Source organism: Schistosoma haematobium, chromosome 2 (genome assembly GCF_000699445.3).
Source record: "Schistosoma haematobium chromosome 2, whole genome shotgun sequence".
Classification (NCBI taxonomy): Eukaryota; Metazoa; Platyhelminthes; class Trematoda; order Strigeidida; family Schistosomatidae; genus Schistosoma; species Schistosoma haematobium.
In genome coordinates this window covers 1,952,542-1,976,669 of record NC_067197.1, presented here as the reverse complement: position 1 = coordinate 1,976,669, position 24,128 = coordinate 1,952,542, and the positions used below count along the sequence as shown (strand labels likewise).

Genomic DNA, 24,128 nt, shown 5'->3' with positions numbered 1-24,128 from the left:
CTATGATGGATTAAACTGCAAAATTGTGCATGGAGGACAGTTGACAAAGTCGTTCGAAGTAAAGACCAGTGTGAGGCAAGGTTGCTTACTCTCACCCTTTGTCTTTCTCCTAGTGATCGACTGGATCATAAAGACGTCAACATCTGAGGGGAAGCATGGGATACAGTGGATGGCTAGAATACAGCTGGGCGATCTAGACTTTACAGATGATTTGGCTCTTCTATCACACACGCAACAACAAAAGCAGAAAAAGACGACCAGTGTAGCAGCAGTCTCATCAGCAGTAGGTCTCAACATACACAAAGGGAAAAGTAAGATTCTCCGATACAGCACAACATGCACCAATCCAATCATCATTGACGGAAAAGATTTGCAAGATGTAAAAGCCGTTACATATCTGGTCAGAATCATTGATGAACACAGTGGGTCTGATGCAGATGTAAAGGCACGGATCGGAAAAGCAAGAGCAGCATATTTACAGTTGAAGAACATCTAGAATTCCAAACAAGTGTCTGTCAACCAACACCAAAGTCGGAATTTTCAATACAAGTGTCAAGACAGTTCTTTTGTTTGGAGTGAAAAATTGGAGAACTACGAAAGTCATCATCCAGAAGATACAAGTGTTTATTAACAGCTGTCTACGTAAAATGCTTCGGATCTGTTGGTCAGACAATATCAACAACAACCTACTGTGGGAGAGAACAAACCAGAACCCAGCTGAGGAAGAAACCTAGAAGAAGCTCTGGAAGCGGATGGGACACACATTGAGGGAACCACCCAACCACGTCACAAGGCAAGCCCACACTTGAAGTCCTTAAGGCTATAGGAAGAGAAGAAGGCCAAAGAACACATTACGCTGAGAAATGGATACAGACAGACATGAGAAGAATGAACAACAATTGTATAAAACTCGAAAGGAAGGCGGAGGACAGAGTGGGTTGGAGAACACTGGTTGACGGCCTATGCTCCATTGTGGGTAACAGGAGTAAGTATATTCAGGATGCTGATACTCAGTTTTCTAAATAAACTACGTTGTTATAGCGGATAACAGTGGAATCGAGGAAGCGCATTTTATCTTTTGGACTGAAACTCGCATTGATAAGAGTAGCTATCTTACAAGTCAAATCGATAGAACCTGACCAAATCCAGAGAACTAAACGAACATGAAATCGGTCATTCATCAATGATCAAATTCTAAACTGTACTTGATTATCGAACAGAATTCATTGAAAGATTTATATACTATTGGTTCAATGATTAATTCGATTGAATTTCAACCATATTAAGTTACCGATTCAAATCTCACTACACGTACTCTAATTTAGATCATCTAGTGTAATATTATACCTATCATACATAATGCATTAGGCCAAAATAAATCATATAAACTGGATTTTAATGTTATAGATCACACTTGATTCGAGTGGTAATATCAGGATATTATCTTTTCGAATGGTTAAATGAACAGTTGTTGATTTGTACTCTTTAAATTTAGACTTTGTATGATATAATAGTTCTTTTTCATTATACATCTGATTTACTTTAGTAATTAACTACTACTCAATATGACTTTAATAATTCCATTATTAAAATAATAATAATAATAATAATTTTATTATTATTTAGTGGCCCGAGATCGGACTCCATATAGATCGTATGAATGATTGTTGTTGAAATATATATGTCACCTATCCTCGTATATAATCATCGGCTTAAATTACGTTAGTCAATAACGGAATTAAATAAGTCAACTAATGAGAATGGACTTTTGAATACATATATTTTGTCATTTCAATGGTTGAGATCATGAGTCAATTGATGCCAGACCACCATGGAATGCCTCGAAACACTGGACGGCTGTTTCGTCCTATCATGGGACTCCTCAGCAGTGCGCATCCACGACCTCGCCCCATGCGAGATTCGAACCCAGAACCTACTGGTTTCGCGCGCGAGCACTTAACCACTATACCACTGAGCCGGCATCCAACCGTGTTATTGTCTAACTTCAACTAATTCACGAAATTGAGCGACGCATCCACCATTGTCGTTAGTGAATTACTATCTCACAACTGACCTGGTTGAACTCCACTGGTCACTACTTCTCACTAGAACTCCAGGATATACCTCTTGAAGCCAGTCACTAGTGAGCATATGTTGATTACTATCAGATGGGTTTTGTGGATAGTATAGTATTTTAAAGGTTAAGATCATGAGTCAATTGTATATGAAGGGAATGGAAATAGAACGAAAGCGGGTAAGCCAACTCTCATTTAGTCAAGCGTCAATCAATAATTATAGTTACACAAAAATAAGTTACAGACATGTGATGAATAGGATAAGAAGAGCATACACAGATGTGCGCTCATATAAAAAAAAGTCAAGATTGATAAGTGAATAATTAACAAGGTCAAAATGTAACTCAACTAGAGTGAATAGATTGGTCTGTCCGAATAGAGTGTGTATGGGCTTAACATAATAACCGACACTACAATTATTTAATCATATTCCCGTATTTATCTTCCATTTGATGCTTAAATGAATGTTCTATTTGATTCATAATATAACTGTTACTGTATATATTTTGTTTCATCCTATTCATTTTAAGTTTTTCAAACGTTTAAGTGTTGTGGATGAAAATTCCGTTTATAAACAACATCAATCATTAGCAAGTAAGAAAAATGTTCAACAATTGAGTTGTTATTCTGTTTTATCTTCTTATGATTATAGCATGTTCTTGTTTTCCAAATCCAGAAATTACTAGAGAGTTGTCTCACTTTATTATTGAGATCTTGAGATAAAGGCATCCATAGTTTTGTCAAGGAGTTAACATAGTACCTTCAAGTTTTGTAAAGATCCATTTTTGACTTGAATTAATTCTTAAAATGGTTCGATGTTGATAATTCATTCCAGGTGTAGCTGAACTACACTAGTTAGACAATCGTAGAAAACTTGGAAACACTGGACGGCCGTTTCGTCCTAGTATGGGACTCCTCATAACGAAACGGCCATCCAGTGTTTTCAGGTTTTCCATGATGGTCTAGCTTCAATCGACTCATGATTTCAAACAAATTTTATCATCAATTTAATCATTATTCTTTGAAGGTGATTTGTCAGAATTTAAATAATGGCTCTTGAACTATGAAATTTGTAATGTAACAATTAAGGAGATTACATATCAATGACAGTTGATGATTATCTCATTGGATTACAAATTGATTAACGTTCTTTTATATACATTATACAATTAGAACTTAATTAGTTAATTGTATTGTTTAAAGTAGTTAAATTCATCAGTTAATTGAAGTTAGATCACCACGGAAAACGTGGAAACACTGGATCGTCATTTCGTTCTAGTATTATACTCCTCAGCAGTGCGTATCCACTATCCCCTCCTCACAAGATTCGAACCTAGAACCTCTTTTTATTGTTCAATCTTAAAATTCTAACTTTCATTACATACTGAATTATGTAGTTGTTTACTCAAGGACATAATAATTGTCGATTCTTTTCTGTTCCTTATTAATCAATTTCTAGTTGATATCTATTTTTGGGACGGGGGGAGGCATTATTCGTAAATCAATTAATTGTAATTATAATTATCGATATAGAAGAGATTTGTAGTTGTTTATAGACAATCAACAACAAAAAAACAACACAACTATTATAATTGTCATGTGTTCTAATGATCACATCATCAATCAATATAGTTAGAAATTAAACTAGCTGGAAACTATAGTACTTTTACTTTTTAAAAGTTTACATATACTTTAATTTTCATTAATTTATAAATAAGATTAAGTTAGTAGTGGATTTAGTTGAAATTAGACATTAATACCGTTGGATGCCGGCCGGCTCAGTGGTCTCGCGGTTAAGCTCTTGCATGCAAGATTGATAGGTTTTGGGTTCGAATCTCACGAGGTAGGATAGTCGATACGCGGTTTAGTACTACCAGGTTTTTCATATTGGTCTAGCTTTTATTAACTCATGAATTCAACTATTAAGTTAGTAGTGTTAATAATTAAGTTTTAATATTGAATGGATAATGATTGTTTTTGTGAAAATAAATAGTTGATCGAAAAAAAATAATGGATCAGTTTCAAAAAGTGTAGAACTGTGTTAGCAGTGGAATTCGGGATGCATGTCTCATCCTATTTGGGACTTATCAACTAGATGTACATGCATCTCAGAGTTGGTGTTTGCTCTGGGATTTGAACGCAGTGACGTTCGCTTCAAACGTCATCACATTATCTACTTAGTTATTGAGTCCTTATAGCCACCTGCTTGTGCAATGTGGTGAATTAGCTATGTGATGGCGTTTGAAGCGAACGGTACCGGGTTCGAGTCCCGTAATCAACACCAACTCTGAGATGCACATACACCCAGTTGATGAGTCTCAAAAATAGGACTAAACGCGCGTCAAACTGTATTCCACTACTAGCCATTATTTATCGTTGCCTAAAATTGCTTTTATTCCTTTCTTTTTCTTATAAATTACGTAATAAGTTAAATTCTACAATATTCTTTTCTTTTCTTTTTATTTAGTGAAAATATTCAGTAATTATATAACTAGACGATCATCTAATGTAACTAATTTAAATCCAATATTATGTCAAATGCGTTCAATGCCAACAACAAATGAAAAACAACTTCGACGTCGTGTTGATTATGAATGGCAAAAATCATTTTCACCACTTGCTATATTAGGTGCACATAATAGTTATTGGAGTAGTCATGAATTAGCATTTTTTATGCTTTATCAAATATTTGGACCACCACATAATTTACGTTAAACAATAAATAAATAAATAGATAGATAGATCAATATCTCTATAACATGTTGAAGTATACATGGGTGAAGTATTTTCCAGTTTTATGTCTTATGTAATGCATTTGTATTTGTTGCCAAAACACTTGGAAACATTCCATTCCATATTTCTTTTTTTGGATACACTGAATTATTTTTTATTTCAACAACAACAAAGAAACATTTTCATCTTCAAAGCAAAAAAGAGAAAAGAAAAAAGAAAAAAACATTCTCACAGATCATAGAATAATTTTTTTATTTTCGGAATTTTTCTCTCTTTTTTTTGTTTATTATTTTATCTGATTATTATAAATTAGATCAATAGATTAATCCACATTCGTTGAATTGACTAATACACATGGTAACAATTTTCTTTTTTTTAATAAGAAGAAAAACAACAAAAAGAAAAGAATAAAAGAAAACTTCATTACTCTTAATCAATATTCTTTTATTTTATAATTGATCAATTATTTTTGGTAACTTAGATATATACTACTTAATATTGAGTTGGGTTTTTTTTTCTTTCATGTTTATCTTTTATATTATTACATAATAATGAAATCAATTTGATTGTATTTGTGTGTGTGTGTGAATGGGTGTGTTTATGCGTTTTCAGCTTTCTTTTATTTTTGTTTTTGTTTTGTCGAAAAAAACAAAACAAGTAAGTGAAAATGTTTTGTTCTCGTTATATGTTGATCCATCTGTTTTGAAGAATAATGAATGAGGATTTGTAAAGAGATTGTAGTCATTTTTAATAGTTGATTTCATGAGTCGATTTAAGCTAGATTGACATTCAAAAACCTGGAAGTACTAGACGGTTGTTTTATTCTAGTATGAGACTCCTGAACAGTGCACATCTATGATTTAGCATAGGGGACTCAAACTCAGGACCTTCGGTCTCGTGCACGAACGCTTAACCTCTAGACCTTTAAGTTACCACCTAACGGTGTTAATGTGTAACTTCAATCAATCTATAATCTTGTGCAACCCTTCTCACTAGAATTCCATGAAATCCATCTTGAACCCAGTGCCTAGTGAGCACATGATGATGATTATGGTTAGAATGAGGGTTTGTGGAGATTGTAGTAATTTTTACTATTTGAATGGATGAGTTGATTTACACTAGACCACTATTAAATAGCTGGAAACACTGAACGGCCGTTCCGTTATAGCATAAGACTCGTGTGCAGTGTTCATCCACAATCCCGCATACGTTACACGAGTCCACTGCCAATTACACAATCTATCATGACAGTTTTATTATTATAATAATTATTACTGTGTGGAATGGATGACACTAATCAATTGCTTAACTGTGAAATCAATATTTGTTACATAACAAATTACAACTTATCACTTAAAGACAGTTGTAAGTGGTTTTTATACGTTTCAGGAATATGTGTGTTTGTTTATCTTATAGTGTATTCCCATTCAAGAAATATTTTAATTGACACGTGGTCTTTCATAGATTATCGACTGCACAACGCAGTTACCTAATGAAAATTGAAATACTTTACCTTGAGTAAACAGGATAATGAAAATACAGTAATCATCAGTCTACTAAAACTTAATCATCTATGAAGTAACCAGCTACCAGCTGATATTTGTTACGTAGCCTAGTGACTGCGTCGTAGAAGTTATGATACGCTTCGCATTTATTATTAAGAAGAAACTTCAACAATTTTTATTCTATTGTCCACCTTTTGCTGTTGTGGTAATATCTATTCATTATACTCGCTTTGTTTCTGGTTCATAATGATATGTTTCGCTTCTATCCCCTTGTTAGTCCGATTTATAATCAAGATTTTTCTTTACACTCGATCAAATGTCCTTTTTCACCTCGAATAATAACTCATTTTTTTACCCGTATATGTAGTGCCTCCAGGTGCCTACTTTTATCCTAAAACCAATGGATTACACCTTGAGAATCAATCACATAGTTTAAAATTATTTTTTATAAACTAGGTTTATGAAGAGTATATAAGTGAAATGTATTAAAAACTTGATCATAATGTCACTAGACTCTGCTAAAGCTAACCCTTCATTACATATCATCATTGTAATCCACCCATGAAATATCTTTAGCATAGTTGATGAGCTGTTTTTTTTCAACTATGGTTGCTCTTAATTTTCCAATGTCACCACTAGTGTTTTAGCAAAGGAAAGTGAGACTACATCTATTTAACTCAAAAAAAAATAACTTTAGTTACATCTTTATTATTTATGGTTCCTTATGTAGTGACCTACTTTTATCAAGAGAACGCGATTGGTTTAATGGAAACAATTATTATTATAACCAATTGTACCAGTGATTGTTTTACTGTGCTTGTTTGTTTAACTGCACTAAAGACATCTATTATTCTTCCATTCTTCCTTCCGTTGGTTGTGACCTTGCACGAACTTACGTTTGCTCAGTAAATTCACTTGTACTCCTTTGGTACGATCTCGGTATTCTTTCGATACCACGAGATCACCAATAAATATACTTCGCTACAACCTTCAATCGCCTTCTGATATTTCGTACACAACCTTCCTGTAGTGGTGATCATAGTCAACCGCGACTCGACGCCACACTTCACTTATATCACATAGCTTCCAGTTAGTTCAGTGGTTTCTTTATCAATTTGTTAAACACATTCTTGTAGACTTTACTATGAGAATTACATTCATTATGCAATGAACAAGAAGATAAATGAAGACAGCTAATTGTATTTCCTTACAAAATTACAGAATATTTAAGGAAAATATGAAAACCGTACATCGAATACTTGATTTTCAAATTTCCATCACTTGTCCTTCACACACTGTATGACTTTTTCACTTCACAATTCCTTCTTAACTTCAGTTCTGTTTTCTTCAATTCGATCTTCTTAGCCTTCTGCTGCCATCCATTTAACTTTTGATTGGTGTTACACACTACTTATGTCTGTCAACATAAGTAGCACACATCATAATTATATATATATATATATATATATATATATATATATGCATTCTGGAATAAATTACTCCCTAATGATACGATATGCAGTTTTAAGTACAAAATCATGGTAAGAACTTCCTGTATGGTTCAAATGGTTGTGGACGGAATAGAAGAAGCTTTCGCTTAACAGGCTTCCGTGTCTAGTAGCAGGGGATCACCAAATCCTCCAGGCAGGAACCTAGGTATGTTAACAATAAAAAGGAAAAGAAATTGGTAAATCATAATGTGATGCTGTCCTTGGTCCTTAAGAATAGGTCAAGTTGCCTCTTGAAGGACTCCTGAGAAGTCGCTTGGACTAGCTCGGCCGGCAGCGAATTCCAGCTTTTGACAACTCTTAAGGAGTAGAAGTTGTGTCTACATTCCGTCTTGCTATGTTGTGTTTCCAGTTTCTGGGTGTTACCCCTTAGATTATTATTCGAACTAAGCTTAAGTAGGTGTTTAAGAGGATGTCCAGAAGTGTTAAGAATACTATAAGCCATTAGTAAATCACCTCTAAGACGCCTATATTCTAGTGGGTAAAGGTCTAGTGAACGGAGGCGTTCTTCGTAAGGCTTAGATTTGAGTCCTCGAACTGATTTCGTGGCTCGCCGTTGGATACGCTCCAAAGTGACCTTGTCCTTATGGAGTGAGGGGGAGTACTATGTTTCCGTACTCTAAATGGGGACGGATGAAACTATTGAAGATTGTATGGAAAGTTCGTCCGTCAAACTGTCCAAAAATGCGCTTCAACGTTACCAGTGCAAGGTTTGCTCGGAAGGCATTTTTGTCACAGTTAGCGTAAGACTTTAAGTCATGGGGCACCAGGACTCCTAAATCTTTTCGACTTGGGATACTACTAGAGAGGAGTTTCCTAAGTTGTAACTGTAGTTTGCGACATGTCGCAGATGGACTACTTTACACTTTGAAGTGTTAAAGGTAAGTCCGTTGTCGTCTGCCCAACTTTGAAGTCGAGTCAGATCCTCCTGAAGTGCCTGTGTATCGTCTTGGTTGCGTATCTCTCCAAAGTTTCACGTCGTCGGCAAAAAGTAGTAAGTCTGACGTTACCTGTTGAGGAAGATCATTTATGTAGATCAAGAAGAGAAGAGGCCCTAGTACTGAGCCCTGGGGGACCCCACTAGGACATTCCATAGCCTGAGATAAAGTGAAATTAACCCTAACCTTAAAGTGTCGATTTTTTAGGTATGAAGTAAACCAATCGATTAGAGGTGGTTTGATACCTAGTCGTTTGAGCTTGTTGATAAGACACAAGTGGTTAACCTTATCAAAAGCTTTTGAGAAATCAAGGTAAATGACATCAACCTTTCCCTTGCAATCGAGGATGCTTGCCCATCTGTCCACCGCAGTCAGCAGGTTGGTTATACAAGAGTAACCCTTCCTGAAACCATGCTGTTGGGGTGAGAAGAAATTTAAGGACAGTAGATAGTCATTTAAACCGTCGCATATCAGGGACTCCATGAGTTTTGAAGGTAATGACAGAAGAGCCACCGGCCGATAACTTGAAGGTTCATTGCGTCGACCACCTTTGAAAATTGGTGTGATGTGAGCCAACTTCCAGTTTTCCGGTAATTCGCCTCGGCTAAGCGAGTGTGAAAACATCACGCTAAGCGGCGTTGCCAGGATTGAGGCTGCCTCCCTCAGTATGGCAGGATGAACCATATCCGGGCCAGGAGAAGTGTCAAGTCTTAAGTGCTGCAATTTCCGGAACACCAAGTCAGCGCTTAGGTCCACTTCAGAAAGTCCTGTGGAGTTGGAGATGAGACTGTCGTCAATAAAGTTGACGTCAGCCGGTTGAAATGTTTGAGAGTAATGGGCCGCCAGAAGGTTAGCGGCGTCGCCATCGTTGTTGGTCGGGCCGTTAAGACCTAGCAGTTGAGAAACTCCTGTTTTGGCTTGACGAAGAGAGGCTGCATAACGGAATAGGCTTCTAGGGTTAGAGGCGAATTTGTCCATAAGCTTTGTTTGGTACTGAAGCCTGTCTTCTCTTATAGCCTTCGTGCATGTGTTCCTGATATGTTTGTATTGCCTATACGCTCCATCGTTATTAGTTCGTTTGTATTCCGCCCAACAGTGCCGTTTGCGGCTTAGGAGGCGAAGGGTACGGTTCTTGATTACTGTAGGTGGCTTGAAGCTTTTGGGAACCGAGTGTTTTGTTTTCTATTGTATCGGTTAGTACTTTTGGTTCTAATAATCTACAGTTTTCCACTTGTTTTGGTCATAGATCATTTTTGTTTCTGGGTACTATTGTATCTTGTTCACTTTAAGAAAAGCAATCGCCGACATCCGGGTTGTCGATATCCCGTTGAAAGCGGCAGGCAGTGCGATGAGTGCAAAAGCTGGTACCACGAATTTTGCACGAACTTAACGCCTGCGGCTTTTAAATGGTTCAGTAAGAAGGGTTGTGTATGGCTTTGTCAGCAGTGCTGTTCGGATGCAAACAGTTTGCTAACCGAGGCCGTCCCAATGGTAAATGCTGCAAAAGAGTTTTTTAGAAAGCGTGGTCGGGACGTATCGGACAGCACTGGCTCTGTCGACACGCAAATTAGTGTGAAGCAAACTCAGGTGAGTTCGGAAACGACTGACTTACATCGATCAAAGGAGGAAAGACAGTCTTCAAAGAGGTCTGTCTTAACTAACAACTCAAGGGAGTAATTTTCTTTATTCCCCGCCTTCTAAATGGTATCCAGCAGGAAACGCCTAGAAGCCGCAGCCGCAAGACTCGATCGGTTTCCAGCGGGAAACACAACCTAACTTCCCAAATCGTCGACAACCTTCCGGAATCCCACAGTATGTTTGACGCGACTGTCGTTGCTAATCCAACCAACGTTGATGAATGGGCATAGGTTGTAAGCAATAAACGACATAATTATATAAAAGGGAATCCTATCTCCATAAAAGTAGTCGAGAAACTGAAGACTGAACACAGTGACAGGTCAGTTATTGTTTATAGAATCAAGGAGAGTGAAGACTCTGAATTGAAAACTTGTTTTGAGCATAAAATTGTGCTGATAAAACAGCTACTTAATCAAATTATGCCCAAAAATGTCTCAGGAGTCACCTTGATAAAGGTGTACAGACTACCTAGTCAAGCAAACCTGAAGCCTAATCAAACCAGACTGCTCATAGTAGTATTCAAATCCCCGAATGAATGGTACTTAATTTTACAGAATAAACATAAATTAAACGGTTTAGGAGTTTTTGTCCGTAAGGACAAAAGAAAAAGACCTACAACTTAGGTTAGACGCTGAAGAAAAGGACATAAAAATTGTAAATTTCCGAGTTGTGAGGCTTCGACAGAAAATGATGCCAATGTCACTTTGGATGCAACACGAAGCCATTTAAATAGGTTTCGGATCTGTTACACTAATGCCTGAAAATTGCTCAATAAGCGGTCGGAACTAGGTGTGCAGAATGACTCTACGAAGCCAGACATAATCGCAGTCACAGAAACCTGGCTGACACAGTCCATAGATAGTATGGAATTCGATTTCGAGGGTTTTACGTTAGTAAGGGACGAAAGAATACAAAAGCGTAAAGGAGGGGGAGTTGCTTTATTCATTAGGAATGCTATCCTATTTATTATCGACAAAGTATCCCATGAAAATAAGACGTGTGAGTTAATTAGTTGCCGCTTGAAATGCAAGGGACAAGAGATGCTGATAAGTTTGGCCTATCTTAGTCCAGGCTGTGAGGTGAATAAGGTCCTGCAAAACAGTCTCAATACCTCGACATCTGAGGGAAAACACGGCATACAATGGACAGCTCAGAACCAACTAGACTATTTGGACTTCACAGATGACCTAGCCGTCTTATCGCATACACACGAACAAATGCAGATAAAGATAGCCAGTATAGCAGCAGTCTCTGTATCATTAGGCCTAAACATACACAAGGGAAAAACCAAGGTCCTTAAATACAACAGCTTTGGTCCAACGGGTTTCGCTTGTTCCCAGTACTGCCAAATTGTATCTCCTCATTTTCATTGCTATTCGACTGGTCTTCTCGGTCTCACACATTGTCCGGACGTTCCATGTACCTATAAAAATTGTTGCTCCAGTTGTTAGAAGGGGCATCGGCCTCGTGGCTTCCGAAGGAACTCGGCTTTCATCATGAGGCGTCATAGTTCTTCTAAATGAAAACCTAACTCCCAGGGCAGAGTTTAAATGGCTTGAATTATTTTTTCTGGTTAGCATTTTTTAGCGAGTTAGTTTTCTACTAGATGGGTTCGCTAACCCCATGCCCAACGCTTCTCCTATACCCGGGATTGGGACCGGAAGTAACTCTAGAATAGCTACAGGCGGAGTTACCGTGCACTTAACCTCACTATTTCTTACCTGGTGATCCTGGCAGATGTGCGCAATATTTTTCCAACATCTGTGTTAAAATAATTTAACTGCAAATATATATTCGTTTCTTACTTACGCCTAAATATTAGGTTTTTCAACTGTTTTCACTACTGCTGATATTATTGTTGTGTCCAGAACGCAAGTCTCAGCCTCTGAGAAATGAATCATTATATTTCAGACATACCCTGTTTATATACCAACCAAACAGACCACATCGTACCATAAAATAGAAGACAACACTTTGTACAATATTTAACAAGTGAACAAATATCGGCCAATGAGGAATGTTCATTTAACGTCCAAGGACAACGTTAGACTTAACATGATAATTATTGGTATATTTTTCCGAATATCCCAACAATTATTATTTTGAATTCTTCACTTTTCATCGTAGTGATTTCTTTCTTTTCCTCATTGATATGATATACAACATTTGGGAACGACCGACTTTTATTCCAAAGCATATATTGTTTATGACTCACGTGTCCATTAACAACAGTATACCAACCAGAACCAGTGAATCTACTAACGGGAATTATTTTGTACTTGCGACACACATTATTTGAGTTGGAACTTCATAGAGTGTTCAGATTATTCAGTTATATTTAAATATATTAAGATTGCTGGTTTCTGTTAATGGCATTCGACTGATGACGGTGATCACGGATGAAATGAGGAAACAATAATAATAACATATATGTTACGTGATAGGGAACTGTATTACGTGTTTGTGGGGTTGAAATACTTTTGATTAAGTGGTGGATATCGATATCTACATATAAATGGATAGGATTAACTTGATATTTATCGGTCTACATCCCTTTGGCTTCGCAGATGACCTTCCCTTCCTATCCCATACACACGAACAAATGCAGATGAAGACAACTAGTGTAGCAACAGCCTATGTATCAGTAGGCCACAACGTACAGAAGGGGAAAACCAAGATCCTCAAACACGACATGGAGAACAGAAATTCAATCGCATTTAATGGCAAAACTCTGGAAGATGTGAAATCCTTCATATATCTGGTAAGCATCTTCGTTAAACAAGTAGGATCTGATGCAGACGTAAACGTGAGGATTAGCAAATCAACGGTCCGCATTCTTACAATTGAAGAATATGTGGAATTCAAAACAACTTTCAGCCAATATCAAAATCACAATCTTTAATACGAACGTCAAGACAGTCCTATTATACGGAGCTGAACGTAGAGAACTACTGCAACCATCATCAAAAATGTGCAAGTATTTATGAACATTTGCTTACGCAAGATACTCAACATCTATTAGCTGTATACCATCAGCGACAGTCTACTGTGGGAGAGAACATAACTGCGCTCGGCTGAAGAGGAATTAGGAAAAGACGATGGAAATGGATAGGACATACATTACGCAAATCATCAAACTGCATCGAGGAGCAAGCCGTAACTTGGAATCCTGAAGGCAAACGTGAAAGAGGAAGTCCAAAGAACACATTGCGTCGCGAAGTAGAAGCAAATATGAAAGGGATGAATAGAAAATGATAAGAGCTGAAAAGTATTGCCCAGGACAGGATTGGATGGAGAATGCTGGATGGCCGGCCTATGCTCCTCCATGAGGAGTAACAGGCGTAAGTAAGCAGTCTCAGTACTTGGTCAAAAAGTGGTCGACGTCTAACCCTAGGGGACTTTAATGCACCCATGGTAGACTGGAAAAATCTGCGAACTGAATCGTCAGATAATTCCTTCGAGTAGGAACTAGTTGATGTGGTTATCACATGTGCTCTAGTCCCAAATGTGGAAGAAGCGACTTGGTAAGACCCGGACTCTGAATCATTTTTACTAGATCGTGTATTGACTCATTATAAGGATGACGTTACGAAGGTTACTCGATTACATGTCACCTCTAGATAAAGGTGAGCATGCATTTTTAACCTTCCACTTCCATATAATTGTCAAAATTGAGCATGGGTCAGCCCAGTCCAGACCTAGCGTCCAGAAAGCAAACATACAATATATATATCGGCCAATCGGCCAATAGACCCAGAGTCTTCAACTGAAACGTCTTGGAACGTATTTCGAAATAAATACTTAAACGTTACCGCACCACACATCCATTAATAACACCAAGGGGGCCGAGAATCTCTCCACCATTGTTCGGAAGGGAGGTTCGCATCCTTCTTCGTATGAGAAGAAGAATGTGGGGTAGTTTCCGGTTACTGAGGACTGACGAAACAAAACCCCATTATCGAGAAGCTCGAAATACGCGTATCTCGACCGTCCGTAAGTCTAGAAAGCTGTACGAAGAGAAAATTGTTAGGGAATCCATAGAATGTCCTGAACGCTTGTCTTCCTACATAAACCAAAGAGCCAGAAGAAGAGGAAATATTCCTGCACTATGTGGAGACAGTACTGCCTAAATATTGGTGGGAAACGACCATGGTAAAGTTCAAGTATTCTCGAACTACTTTAGCAATGTATATACCATGGAAACGCCCTTCCAGTCAGTCTATACAAATCCCCCATACACACTGGACAGCGTGCCCATCAAAGATCTCGACGTTTTTGGTTTGCTGAATAAGCTTGACATAGGCGAATCCACAGGGCCCAATGAATTGCATCCTAAACTACTAAATGAATTATCTAACTTCGTTATCAACACTTTAGGTATACGCTTTAATCTATTTGTAACCCAGGGTCGTTTACCAAAAGACTGGAAGAACACCATAGTAAGTCCTGTCTCCAAAAGAGGTACGAAACATAAGCTTGAGAACTACCAACCCGTCAGCCTGACTAGTGCGGTTGTTAAAATCTTAGAAAAGATTATTCGAAAGGAACTGTTTAAGTATCTCGATGAAAACCGGATACTTCAAGAAAAGCAGCATGGTTTCAAAATAGGTTATTCCTGTCTCGCTAACTTATTAGTTGCTCGTGGAAGCTGGTGCGCTCTTAAAGACCAAAAGTTACCTGTAGACGCAGCTTACATTGACTTCGGCAAATTTCTTGACAAAGTTCCGCACAACTGGCTTTTATATAAGCTAAGAAATGTCGGGATTGGAAGCAATCTATTGATGTTGATTAAAGACTTCCTAGTTGAGGTGCAACAAAGAGTGCGGGTGAACTCAAAGTTATCTAGCTTGGAAGCTGTGCTTAGTGGAGTGCCTCAGGGTACAGTTTTAGGGCCCATGTATTTCCTCTTGTATGTAAATGATATCCCCAGTCTTCTGTCATCATCGGTCTTGTTATATTCAAATGGTTCAAATGGTTGTGGACGGAATGGAAGAAGCTTTCGCTTAACAGGCTTCCGTGTCTAGTAGCAGTTCATCACCAATACCTCCAGGCAGGAACCTAGGTATGTTGACGATAAAAGAGGAAAAAGGAATTGGTAAGTCATATTATGATACTATCCTTAGTCCTCAAGAATATATCAAGCTGCCTCTTAAAGAACTCCTGGGAAGTCGCTTGGACTAGCTCGGCCGGCAGCGAATTCCAGCATTTGACAACTCTTAAGGAGTGAAATTTGTGTGTACAATCCGTTCTGCTATGTTGTATCTCCGATTTCTGGGTGTTACCCCTTAGGTTTGTATTGAGACAAAGCTTAATTGGGTGTTTAAGGGGATGTCCAGAAGTGTTAAAGATACTGTAAGCCATTAGAAGGTTACCTCTAAGACGCCTGTACTCTTATGAGTAAAGGTTGAGGAATTGGAGGCGCTCTTCATAAGGTTTAAATTTGAGCCCCAAACTGATTTCGTGGCTCGCCGTTGGATACGCTCCAGAGTGTTCTTATCCTTTTGGAATAGGGGAGGAAATACTATTTTTCCGCACTCTAAAAAGGATGAATGAAACTGCTGAAGATTATGTGGACAGTTCTCCATTCAGACTGACCAGCAATGCGCCTCAATGTTACCAGTGCAAGGTTTGCTCGAAAGGCATTTTTGTCACATTTAGCGTACGACTTCAAGTCATAGGGCCTCAGGACTCTTAGATGTCTTTCGAATCGAGATACTACTTGAGAGGAGTTTTGTAAGTTGTAACTGTAGTCTGCAGCATGTCTCAGATGAACTACTTTACACTTTGAAGTGTTAAAGAGAAGTCCGTTATCGTCTGTCCAACCTTGAAGTCGATTCAGATCCTCCTGAAGTGCCTGTATATCATCTTGGTTGCATATCTCTCTCCAAAGTTTCACGTCATCAGCGGAAAGCAATAAGTCTGGCGACACCTACTGTGGAGGATCATTTATATAAATTAAGAAGAGAAGAGGTCCTAGTACTGAGCACTGTAAGACCACACTAGGACATTCCACAGCCTGGGATAAAGTGAAGTTAACCCTGACCCTTAAATGTCTACTTTTTAGATATGAAGTGAACCAGTCAATTAGAGTTAATTTGATACCCAATCGTTTGAGCTTACTGATAAGACATATATGGTTGACCCTATCAAAAGCTTTTGAGAAATCAAGGTAAATGATATCAACCTTCTACTTGCGATCAAGGATACTTGTCCATCTGTCCACCGCAGTCAGCACGTTGGTTATACAAGAATGACCCTTCCTGAAATTATGCTGTTGGGTGAGAAGAAATTTAAGGATAGTAAATAGTCGTGTATACTATCACATATCAGGGACTCCATGATTTTTGAAGGAGTAGAGGGAAGAGCCACTGGTTGGTAACTTGAAGGTTTGCTGCGTCGACCACCTTTAAAAATTGGTGTGATGTGAGCCGGCTTCCAAGTTTCCGGAAGTTTGCCTCGGCTTAGCGAGCGTGAGAACATCATGATAATCTGTGTTGCTAGGATTGAAGCTGCTTCCCTCAGTATGACAGGATGGACCATATCCGGGCCAGGAGAAGTGTCTATTCTTAAGTGCTGCAGTTTCCGAAACATCAAGTCAGAGCTCAGGTTCACTTTGGAAAGTCATGTGCAGTTGCAGATGAAGCTGTTATCAGTATAGTTGATGTGGATCGGTTGAAATTTCTGAGAGTATTGTTTAGCCAGAAGGTTAAAGGCGTCGCCGTCGTTATTGGTCGGGTCATCAGGACCTAGCATTTGGGAAATTCCAGTTTCGGCTTTTCGAAGAGAGGCTGCATAACGGAATAAGCCTTTCGGATTGGAGACAAATTTATCCATAAGCTTTATCCGGTACTGAAGCCTGTCTTCTCTTGTTGCTTTAGTGCATATTTTCCTTATATGTTTATATTGCCTGTAGGCGCCGTTGTTGTCAGTTTGTTTGTATTCTGTCCAACAGTGCCTTTTGCGGCTTAGCGAACGGAGAGTGCGGTTCTTGATGATTGTAGGTTGTTTGTAGCTTTTGTGGACCGTTTGAGGAACTAACTGCCGAATACGGAGTGATCTAATCTTTGCCTATCGTATACTAAACGATAACTGTGGTATTATGTCTTATTTTTTTCTTCCGTCTAGGACTAATCGTTTGAGAGGACATTCAAAGAAAGCTCAAAAAGCGAGATCAAATCGTCTATATCTGGAGTTTCGTTTCTCGCACCGAGTAGTGCATTATTGAGATTCTCTTCCAGAACACTCAGTACCAGCACTTTCTGTTGATACATATTTAAAACGAGATTGGACCTCCATGGTGTCACAAACTGCAAAGATTAATATAGGTTGATAGACTTATCCTTGTTACTGAAGACTGAATACTGAATAACAAATATAAACTTTGCTTGTTAGGTTGTATGTCATACCGCTCACTTTAAATCATTGAGCATGGTAGGTTGTTTGGTTTTGACGTTTATCCTGATGTGTTACTTAACTTACAGCCTAATAAGCCGAAAAAGATAATCAAAGCTAAGAAGATTAAGGAAGTTGTTCAACATGAACCTGAGGTACCAGTTATTCGTAAAGGGAAGCCTTCAAAAGTTGCTCCGCTTCCTGAAATAGCAAAGAAAACGGTGGCAAAGAAGAAGGTCGTCAAAAATCCGTTAATCCAGCGCCGACCTAAAAATTTCGGAATCGGACAAGATATTCAACCAAAAAGGAACCTTTATCGTTTCGCCAAGTGGCCAAAGTACATCGAGCTCCAAAGGAAAAAGGCAATCCTAAAGAAACGATTGAAAATCCCACCCCCGATCCATCAATTTTCTCAGACATTAGATAGGAACTCAGGTATTTCCCGTTTTCGAGAATTTTACTGTACTTAGCTGGTCAAATATTCAACCTGGTTACCAAGTATCAGCCTCTAAGTAAACAAGCTAAGAGAATGCTTCTCGTTCATCGAGCACAATTGCGTGCTGAAGGCAAACCTGATGAACCAACAACACGTAAACCCACTGTTCGTGCTGGTATTCGCGAAGTGACTACCGCCATAACTCAGAAGAAGGCTCGCCTTGTTATAATAGCGCACGATGTTGAGCCAATCGAGGTGGTACTCTTCCTTCCTGCATTGTGCAGGAAAATGGGTGTACCATATTGTATGGTTAAAAGTAAGGCTAAACTTGGACTTCTGGTTCACCGAAAGACGTGTACTTGCTTGGCCTTCACTAATATTAGAGAGTAAGTCCAACTTCTCAAAATAATTTTTAGAGAGGACAAATCGCGGTTATCGAAAATAGTTGAAATGGTAAAGAACAACTACAATGATCGTTTCGAAGAGGTGAGGAATTATTTCTAATAATATTTGCGCTATAGATTCGAAAACATTGGGGTGGTGGAATCATGGGTTCTAAATCCCTCGCCAAAAAGGCTAAACTTGAAAAAGCAAAGAAGAAAGAGCTTCAGATTAAACTTGGATAACTTTACTTTAATACATTTTAACGGAAAAATCTATTCGTCTTATGGTCTTTAAAGACGGTGTCTAGTCTGTTACTCTGTTTTATTTACCTTGTTCTTAGTGGCTTCTTGGAATCATGTTAACTTTGCCAATAACTTCGAGTGTTAGACTGCCCGTCTTGACACCATTCGTTGTGCCTCATACTGGGATAGCCTAGTAGTTTTTAAAACGTACTATGATAGTTTACAGCTAGCTAGTAAATAATATCTAATATTGGTAATCGTTTAAAAGGAATTAATCAACATGACTCAGCGTCATGTGCATTCTCGTTTTGTTTACTTTCAGTTCTTACGCTTTGTAATCATTCGACTTTACTGTCTTTGATAATATTACTCAAATTTTTATCTGCTCTCAGTTGACGTTATGTTCATTCAAAGTTAATATACTTTCGCTATAAACTTTCCTCATGTTCGTGACTACTTTCCTACAAGTAGTGTCTCCTTTACATTAATATTCTTGATGACTCCCTTTGAGTTGATATTCATGTAAACTTAAACATATGTGTAATACTTTAAGCGGAGACAACCCACTTGTGGTTGGGTTTTCCCATCACTTGCTATGCATGTGGCTCCATTGACAATTGGTAAGTTAGCCGTTTAAACGATCTAAAGCAGTCGAACCTAATCAAATACGAGTTTTTTGTTGTCAGTTTGGTAGAGCTGATAATATAGTTTGCCATGGTTGGGGCTACAAAATACTCAGATGATGTAGCATTTTGCCATCTGACAGGCACGAACAGTTCGTAATAACTGATCAAGTAACAACCTGGACTCCGAATATTTCTAATTCATTGCATGTTATCGCAATAAACTTGGCGAACACTGATCAAATGATCCAGTCAGTCGCCCAACGGTTTTGGTTTCGAAGTTTTGCGGTTTGAAGGAAAAGCTTTTTTAAGCTTCTGGACATAATAAGCCTGAACTTTTTAAGTCTAAGAGATGTTTATACTGCTGGTGTGTTAATGTGTACTGACATCCCTGTACGAAGTTAATAGCTAGTATTGTTATACAGGGGTTAGCGTGATTTCGTTAGACGACCTATATATATAATCACTCAATGAATGTCATTTGCGTATTTTATCGTGTCGTGTAAGCTTAGGTTATTGTTTCTATGTTGGTCATCCGTCCACCAATATCAGTATCTGTTTCCACTTAGTCTACCATGGTTCACCTAGTGTTACAATACAAACAGCTTAGGTTCACGCTTATCATTTTTTAAATTAATACCGCCTTTTGGAGTCATGTACAACGTGGTTTAGCATGGCATTGGCAAATGTTCTCTAAGGAATAACCCAACCCGAAAAGATCAGGCTGCAAATTTCAGAGATAAAAGATGTCTTTAGTTTCAAACAACAAACAGACTATAATTAATAGAACGTACCTTTTCCGTATGTGTTACCAAAACAGAATAGGGCTGTCATAACATTCCGTACTGGCGAAAGCCAATTATAATTGAGAGGACTTAGTGGCTGTAATTTTAGGTCCCCAGTTCTTATGTTGCAAGCTCGAGGCCTATGTAGTTTGTTTTGAACGAACGATATCGTTCGCAATACATTTGGCTAGTAGTAGCATACGCGACCGGACTTGTCAATCTAGCTACTCTGGCTTATTCCAGTTTCCCATATGTTGTAGGTCCCATTCATACTGTATGTTACCAGGATATCATGCATTTGGTTTAGTTAATAAATTACCTAGCTATTGTAAAGAAGTAACACAGTCCACTCTTCCGTCGTTCTAGAACTTGTAGTTCCAAAATCACTTCTGGGTAGAAGTCTAGTAGGTTATGGTTTTCAGTCTAGTGTCACCCTAAGTCTAAAAAGGCCAAGGTTGGAGACGTTGAATGACATGGCTGAAAATCGTTTGCATGGCGCAGGTGCATCCACTCTGTGTTCCTCCAAACCCTAATCTTCTGGATTCTTCATATCCCTTTTTTCCTCTTTCCAAATTCATTTCACTGGATTATCCCGGAATAACATCTTCAAACGCTAATGTTCCCGATTGCTACCTCTACCATTATGGGATTTGAATTGACAATTGTATATTTGTGCTAATGTAGCATGGTAACTCGAACTGATGTACGTACGTACGAAGTTCTACGTTGTTACTGACTGACTGCAATGGTAAATGTTCACTTAGTGTTATTTACTTGTATCTTCCGATTGTCATTTAAGATTACAATTCATCAGTCTCTCTACGTTGTTGACTGAAAAGGCCAAGGAACTAGATCATTCGGCCAGTAGCAGCGGTTTGATTAGTCAAGATATCAGTCGTAGTCCTAGGTTTCGTGACTCAGTTCAACTGGTATCAATCGTTGTAGTTCGGGATACCGATCTTGATAAATATCTCTTGATCAGCAGTTTCTAAGGTTTTGGTCATCGACTAAGTGTCGTACCGAATTGTGACTCTACTTATAGACATCGGGCGATAGCCCTCTCCCCTATCTTGAAGACAGTTAGTGACTGATAGAAAGTCCCTGTAAGTAATGTAACAGTGAAATAAGATCGTTCGATAACTCATGGTCAGATTTATGTGTAGATATGCAGTCCATAAGATAGCTTATTGGCATCTGGAGTTGACCATGATAAAGATGCGTTATTTCTTTTTTCTCTGGTTATTAGCACATTATTTTTCTGTGCCTTTTGCTGATTTTCTTTCCCTCTTGTTGAGCCGATGTGAATTATGGTGGCCTAAACCAATGTCTATATTTGCGAGGCTGTAGTCTGTCATTGTCGTCAGCTCGACAAGAGGAAGAACTAAAATAATAATCTGACAAATCTACAGAAGTAAAACCCTGTAGAAATAATGAGCAATACATTGTTTGAGAATATACCAAGGCTAAAAGCCTCATAACAGATTATTTGACTGTCTTATGAGTCTCAACCAGGGAGATTGTATTTCTATATACAACTAGAGCAATAGGTATACGTAATCACTTCTCATCGGGATTTTCGTGAGCTTCTTGGAGAATGCATGTTTGTAGCCGCTGACATTTGTCGCATATTTCGACCTACTTGTGCTACATGACTATGTAATTCTAGACCCGCCTAAATCTATTAGGTTACTAGTGTTTGTGAATCTCTGACATATCACAATCTGGAAGAATAAGACTTAATATACAAGCGTAGAGTTCTAGGCAGGTAGAGTAGTGTAGTCGTTAAAGTTAGTGTACATTGCCTGAGGCGGTTGAGGAATGTTCAGCCCACATCGCACCACTAAATAATGAGATTTAAGGAGGGTTGACAGTAGCCTAGAGCCGAGGATAATTTTTGGTCTACGATAAATTGACGGAAGGCTTAGAGATACAATACACCTGAATTTAGAGTAACTAGGTAATGTTTATTTTTATTTTAGCACATAGATATTGGTACAAGGAGGCACCAAATACATATGCACCACAAATCTCATTCGATATGTGTGAGGGCTGTGATGCTGCCCGGGTGCCCAGACCGAAGCAAGTGGTTTTCTTAAGAGGCCACTCCCCGAAGGTCTGATCCACAGGGCAAAGGAGCATCGTAAGAAGATGCAGTCCCATGGAAGCCGGTGACCGAAAATTGGTTTATACGCTATTTGTTCCCGCAGGATACTGGAGCCCATCTGCACCATTGGTTTGGAATCCGGTTAAAGCCCCGGACATTCGCTTTTCGTCCTCTCATTTCCGCAAACAACACTTCCGCCACGAGAAGACAGTGAGTAGGTTATATACGCGTGGCCTTATGAGAGCATTTCGAGAGGGAGAGCAGACTCACCACTCTCTGCCGTACCAGGGCATTTGGGGACACTTACGGAAACTACTAAGTAATGTAGTTCCTGTAAGTACAATACCGTCATTCACATATTGGCACACTAATTCTGAACTATATTGTTTCTACTGACTGTCTAATTGAATTTCACACAATGATTGTCACTGTAGGCGACATGACGCTGAATTCATTCTTCATTTTCACTTAAATTGAGAATTTCAAGATTCTTCCACATGCTTTGTTTTGCGAATTTCTTCTCCATCTTCGAAGCATTCTCAGTATTAGATCTTTCCTTATCATTATTATTACTACCTTTATTTCAACTACTTTGCTATTCATCTTTATCTTGCTGAGTTGATGTCACGTGATAACATGAGCTGATGGACATCTGTAGCCGGTCGTATGTTGATTACGACTGACTGAAAAACTGATCTAAAAACAGTCAATCTAAACTAAGCGGCATTGCGTCAGTCAAAAGCAACATAGAGCCTGGTACATGTGTACATCAGCTAAATTTGTCATACCCCATTGCATAGCGAGATGAAATTGTCAGGGTAAATCCCAGAGTAATTGAGGTAGTAACATATTGCTGGTAATAAAAAAGACTAGGCATCGAAGATAAGGTTAGAAAATGTATAAACTAGTGCGACAAAAAGAAAAGTCATGAATTTAGATACAGGCTTTAAGGGAAGACAGTGAATGCACGCTCACCGTTGCGAACGGTTCAGATCAGTGTCATTCAAAGTCTCTAACCATTCGTTACGATAACCACCATGACCACAACCACATAGTCTGCATTTATTTACAATTTCCAGTTCAACAGTAATTGATTTCATGGAGTGATCCCAAGTCATCGTTTCACAGTCTCGAGTTTCCTCCTAACCCACTCATACACCTGAAAACATCGTCCATCGAAGTAGGCAGTGTTAGGATAACTATAATGCATGTAACACCTACTTCAATTGATTATTATTTACTACCTCACCAACCGATTTGTCACCTTTATCTTGGATCCATAATCTCAGCAATGCTTCGAGGGCATCTATAATCATAAAAGAATAACCTACGAATATAATATATTTTTAAATGCCATGTTTCACAACCACAAAGGTGGAGTGGACTACTGTACATTAAGCTTGTCCTTTAGTTGGGAAATGGATATCTCGCTTACACTACAAGTTATGTAAATTGACAAAAACCAGCCTAAATTTCTGAATCCGAGACCAGATTTCGTCGGACGCCAACCCATATGAATTGATGAGACTTCCAAGATAAGTGAAATAGTCAACAAACTCAACTACTTCATTGATTATCACAGGTTTAGATGCTGATGCGGAAAGGTTCTGAAGCAACATTTTGCATTTAGAAGGAGAGAAACGCATTCTAAACATCCTTGCAACGTTGCTTAAGACGGTCAGAAAACTATACTTATCCAGGGTCTTCAATAAACAAAAATATACCATTTGTGTATTCTAAGTTAACAAGAGAATCTCGTAGTAGA

At 38.4% G+C, this 24,128-nt stretch overlaps 2 protein-coding genes across 4 annotated transcripts in view; both read left to right on the top strand.

Annotated features, from left to right (window-relative positions):
- RPL7A_4 (60S ribosomal protein L7A) overlaps positions 1-7,694 on the top strand; it is a 56,474-nt gene extending 48,780 nt beyond the window's left edge. Inside the window, exons 11-12 of the mRNA XM_051214119.1 lie at positions 2,606-2,669; positions 4,543-7,694. Of these exons, the coding sequence (XP_051067247.1) occupies positions 2,606-2,669; positions 4,543-4,790 (312 nt within the window). The 3' untranslated portion in view covers positions 4,791-7,694. The remainder of the gene's footprint in view (positions 1-2,605; positions 2,670-4,542) is intronic.
- A 10,082-nt stretch (positions 7,695-17,776) lies between these two features.
- RPL7A_1 (60S ribosomal protein L7A) lies at positions 17,777-18,880 on the top strand. Of its 3 annotated transcripts, XM_051214116.1 has the most exons (5): positions 17,777-17,828; positions 17,879-18,224; positions 18,260-18,611; positions 18,642-18,711; positions 18,747-18,873. In XM_051214116.1, the coding sequence occupies exons 1-5, from the start codon at positions 17,826-17,828 to the stop codon at positions 18,849-18,851; spliced, it is 876 nt and encodes a 291-aa protein (XP_051067246.1). In that variant the 5' UTR covers positions 17,777-17,825; the 3' UTR covers positions 18,852-18,873. The 3 variants fall into 3 exon arrangements, with proteins under 3 accessions (XP_051067246.1, XP_051067245.1, XP_051067244.1); XM_051214118.1 differs by having other exon boundaries at positions 18,260-18,711; positions 18,747-18,880; XM_051214117.1 differs by having other exon boundaries at positions 17,879-18,711; positions 18,747-18,880.
- Positions 18,881-24,128: the final 5,248 nt, after the last annotated feature.

Excerpts from the sequence above, each read along its gene's own strand:
- RPL7A_1 (XM_051214116.1), top strand. Across the intron at positions 18,225-18,259 it reads GACATTAGATAGGAACTCAG|CTGGTCAAATATTCAACCTG; the intron begins GTATTTCCCGTT and ends TACTGTACTTAG. Across the intron at positions 18,612-18,641 it reads GCCTTCACTAATATTAGAGA|AGAGGACAAATCGCGGTTAT; the intron begins GTAAGTCCAACT and ends AATAATTTTTAG.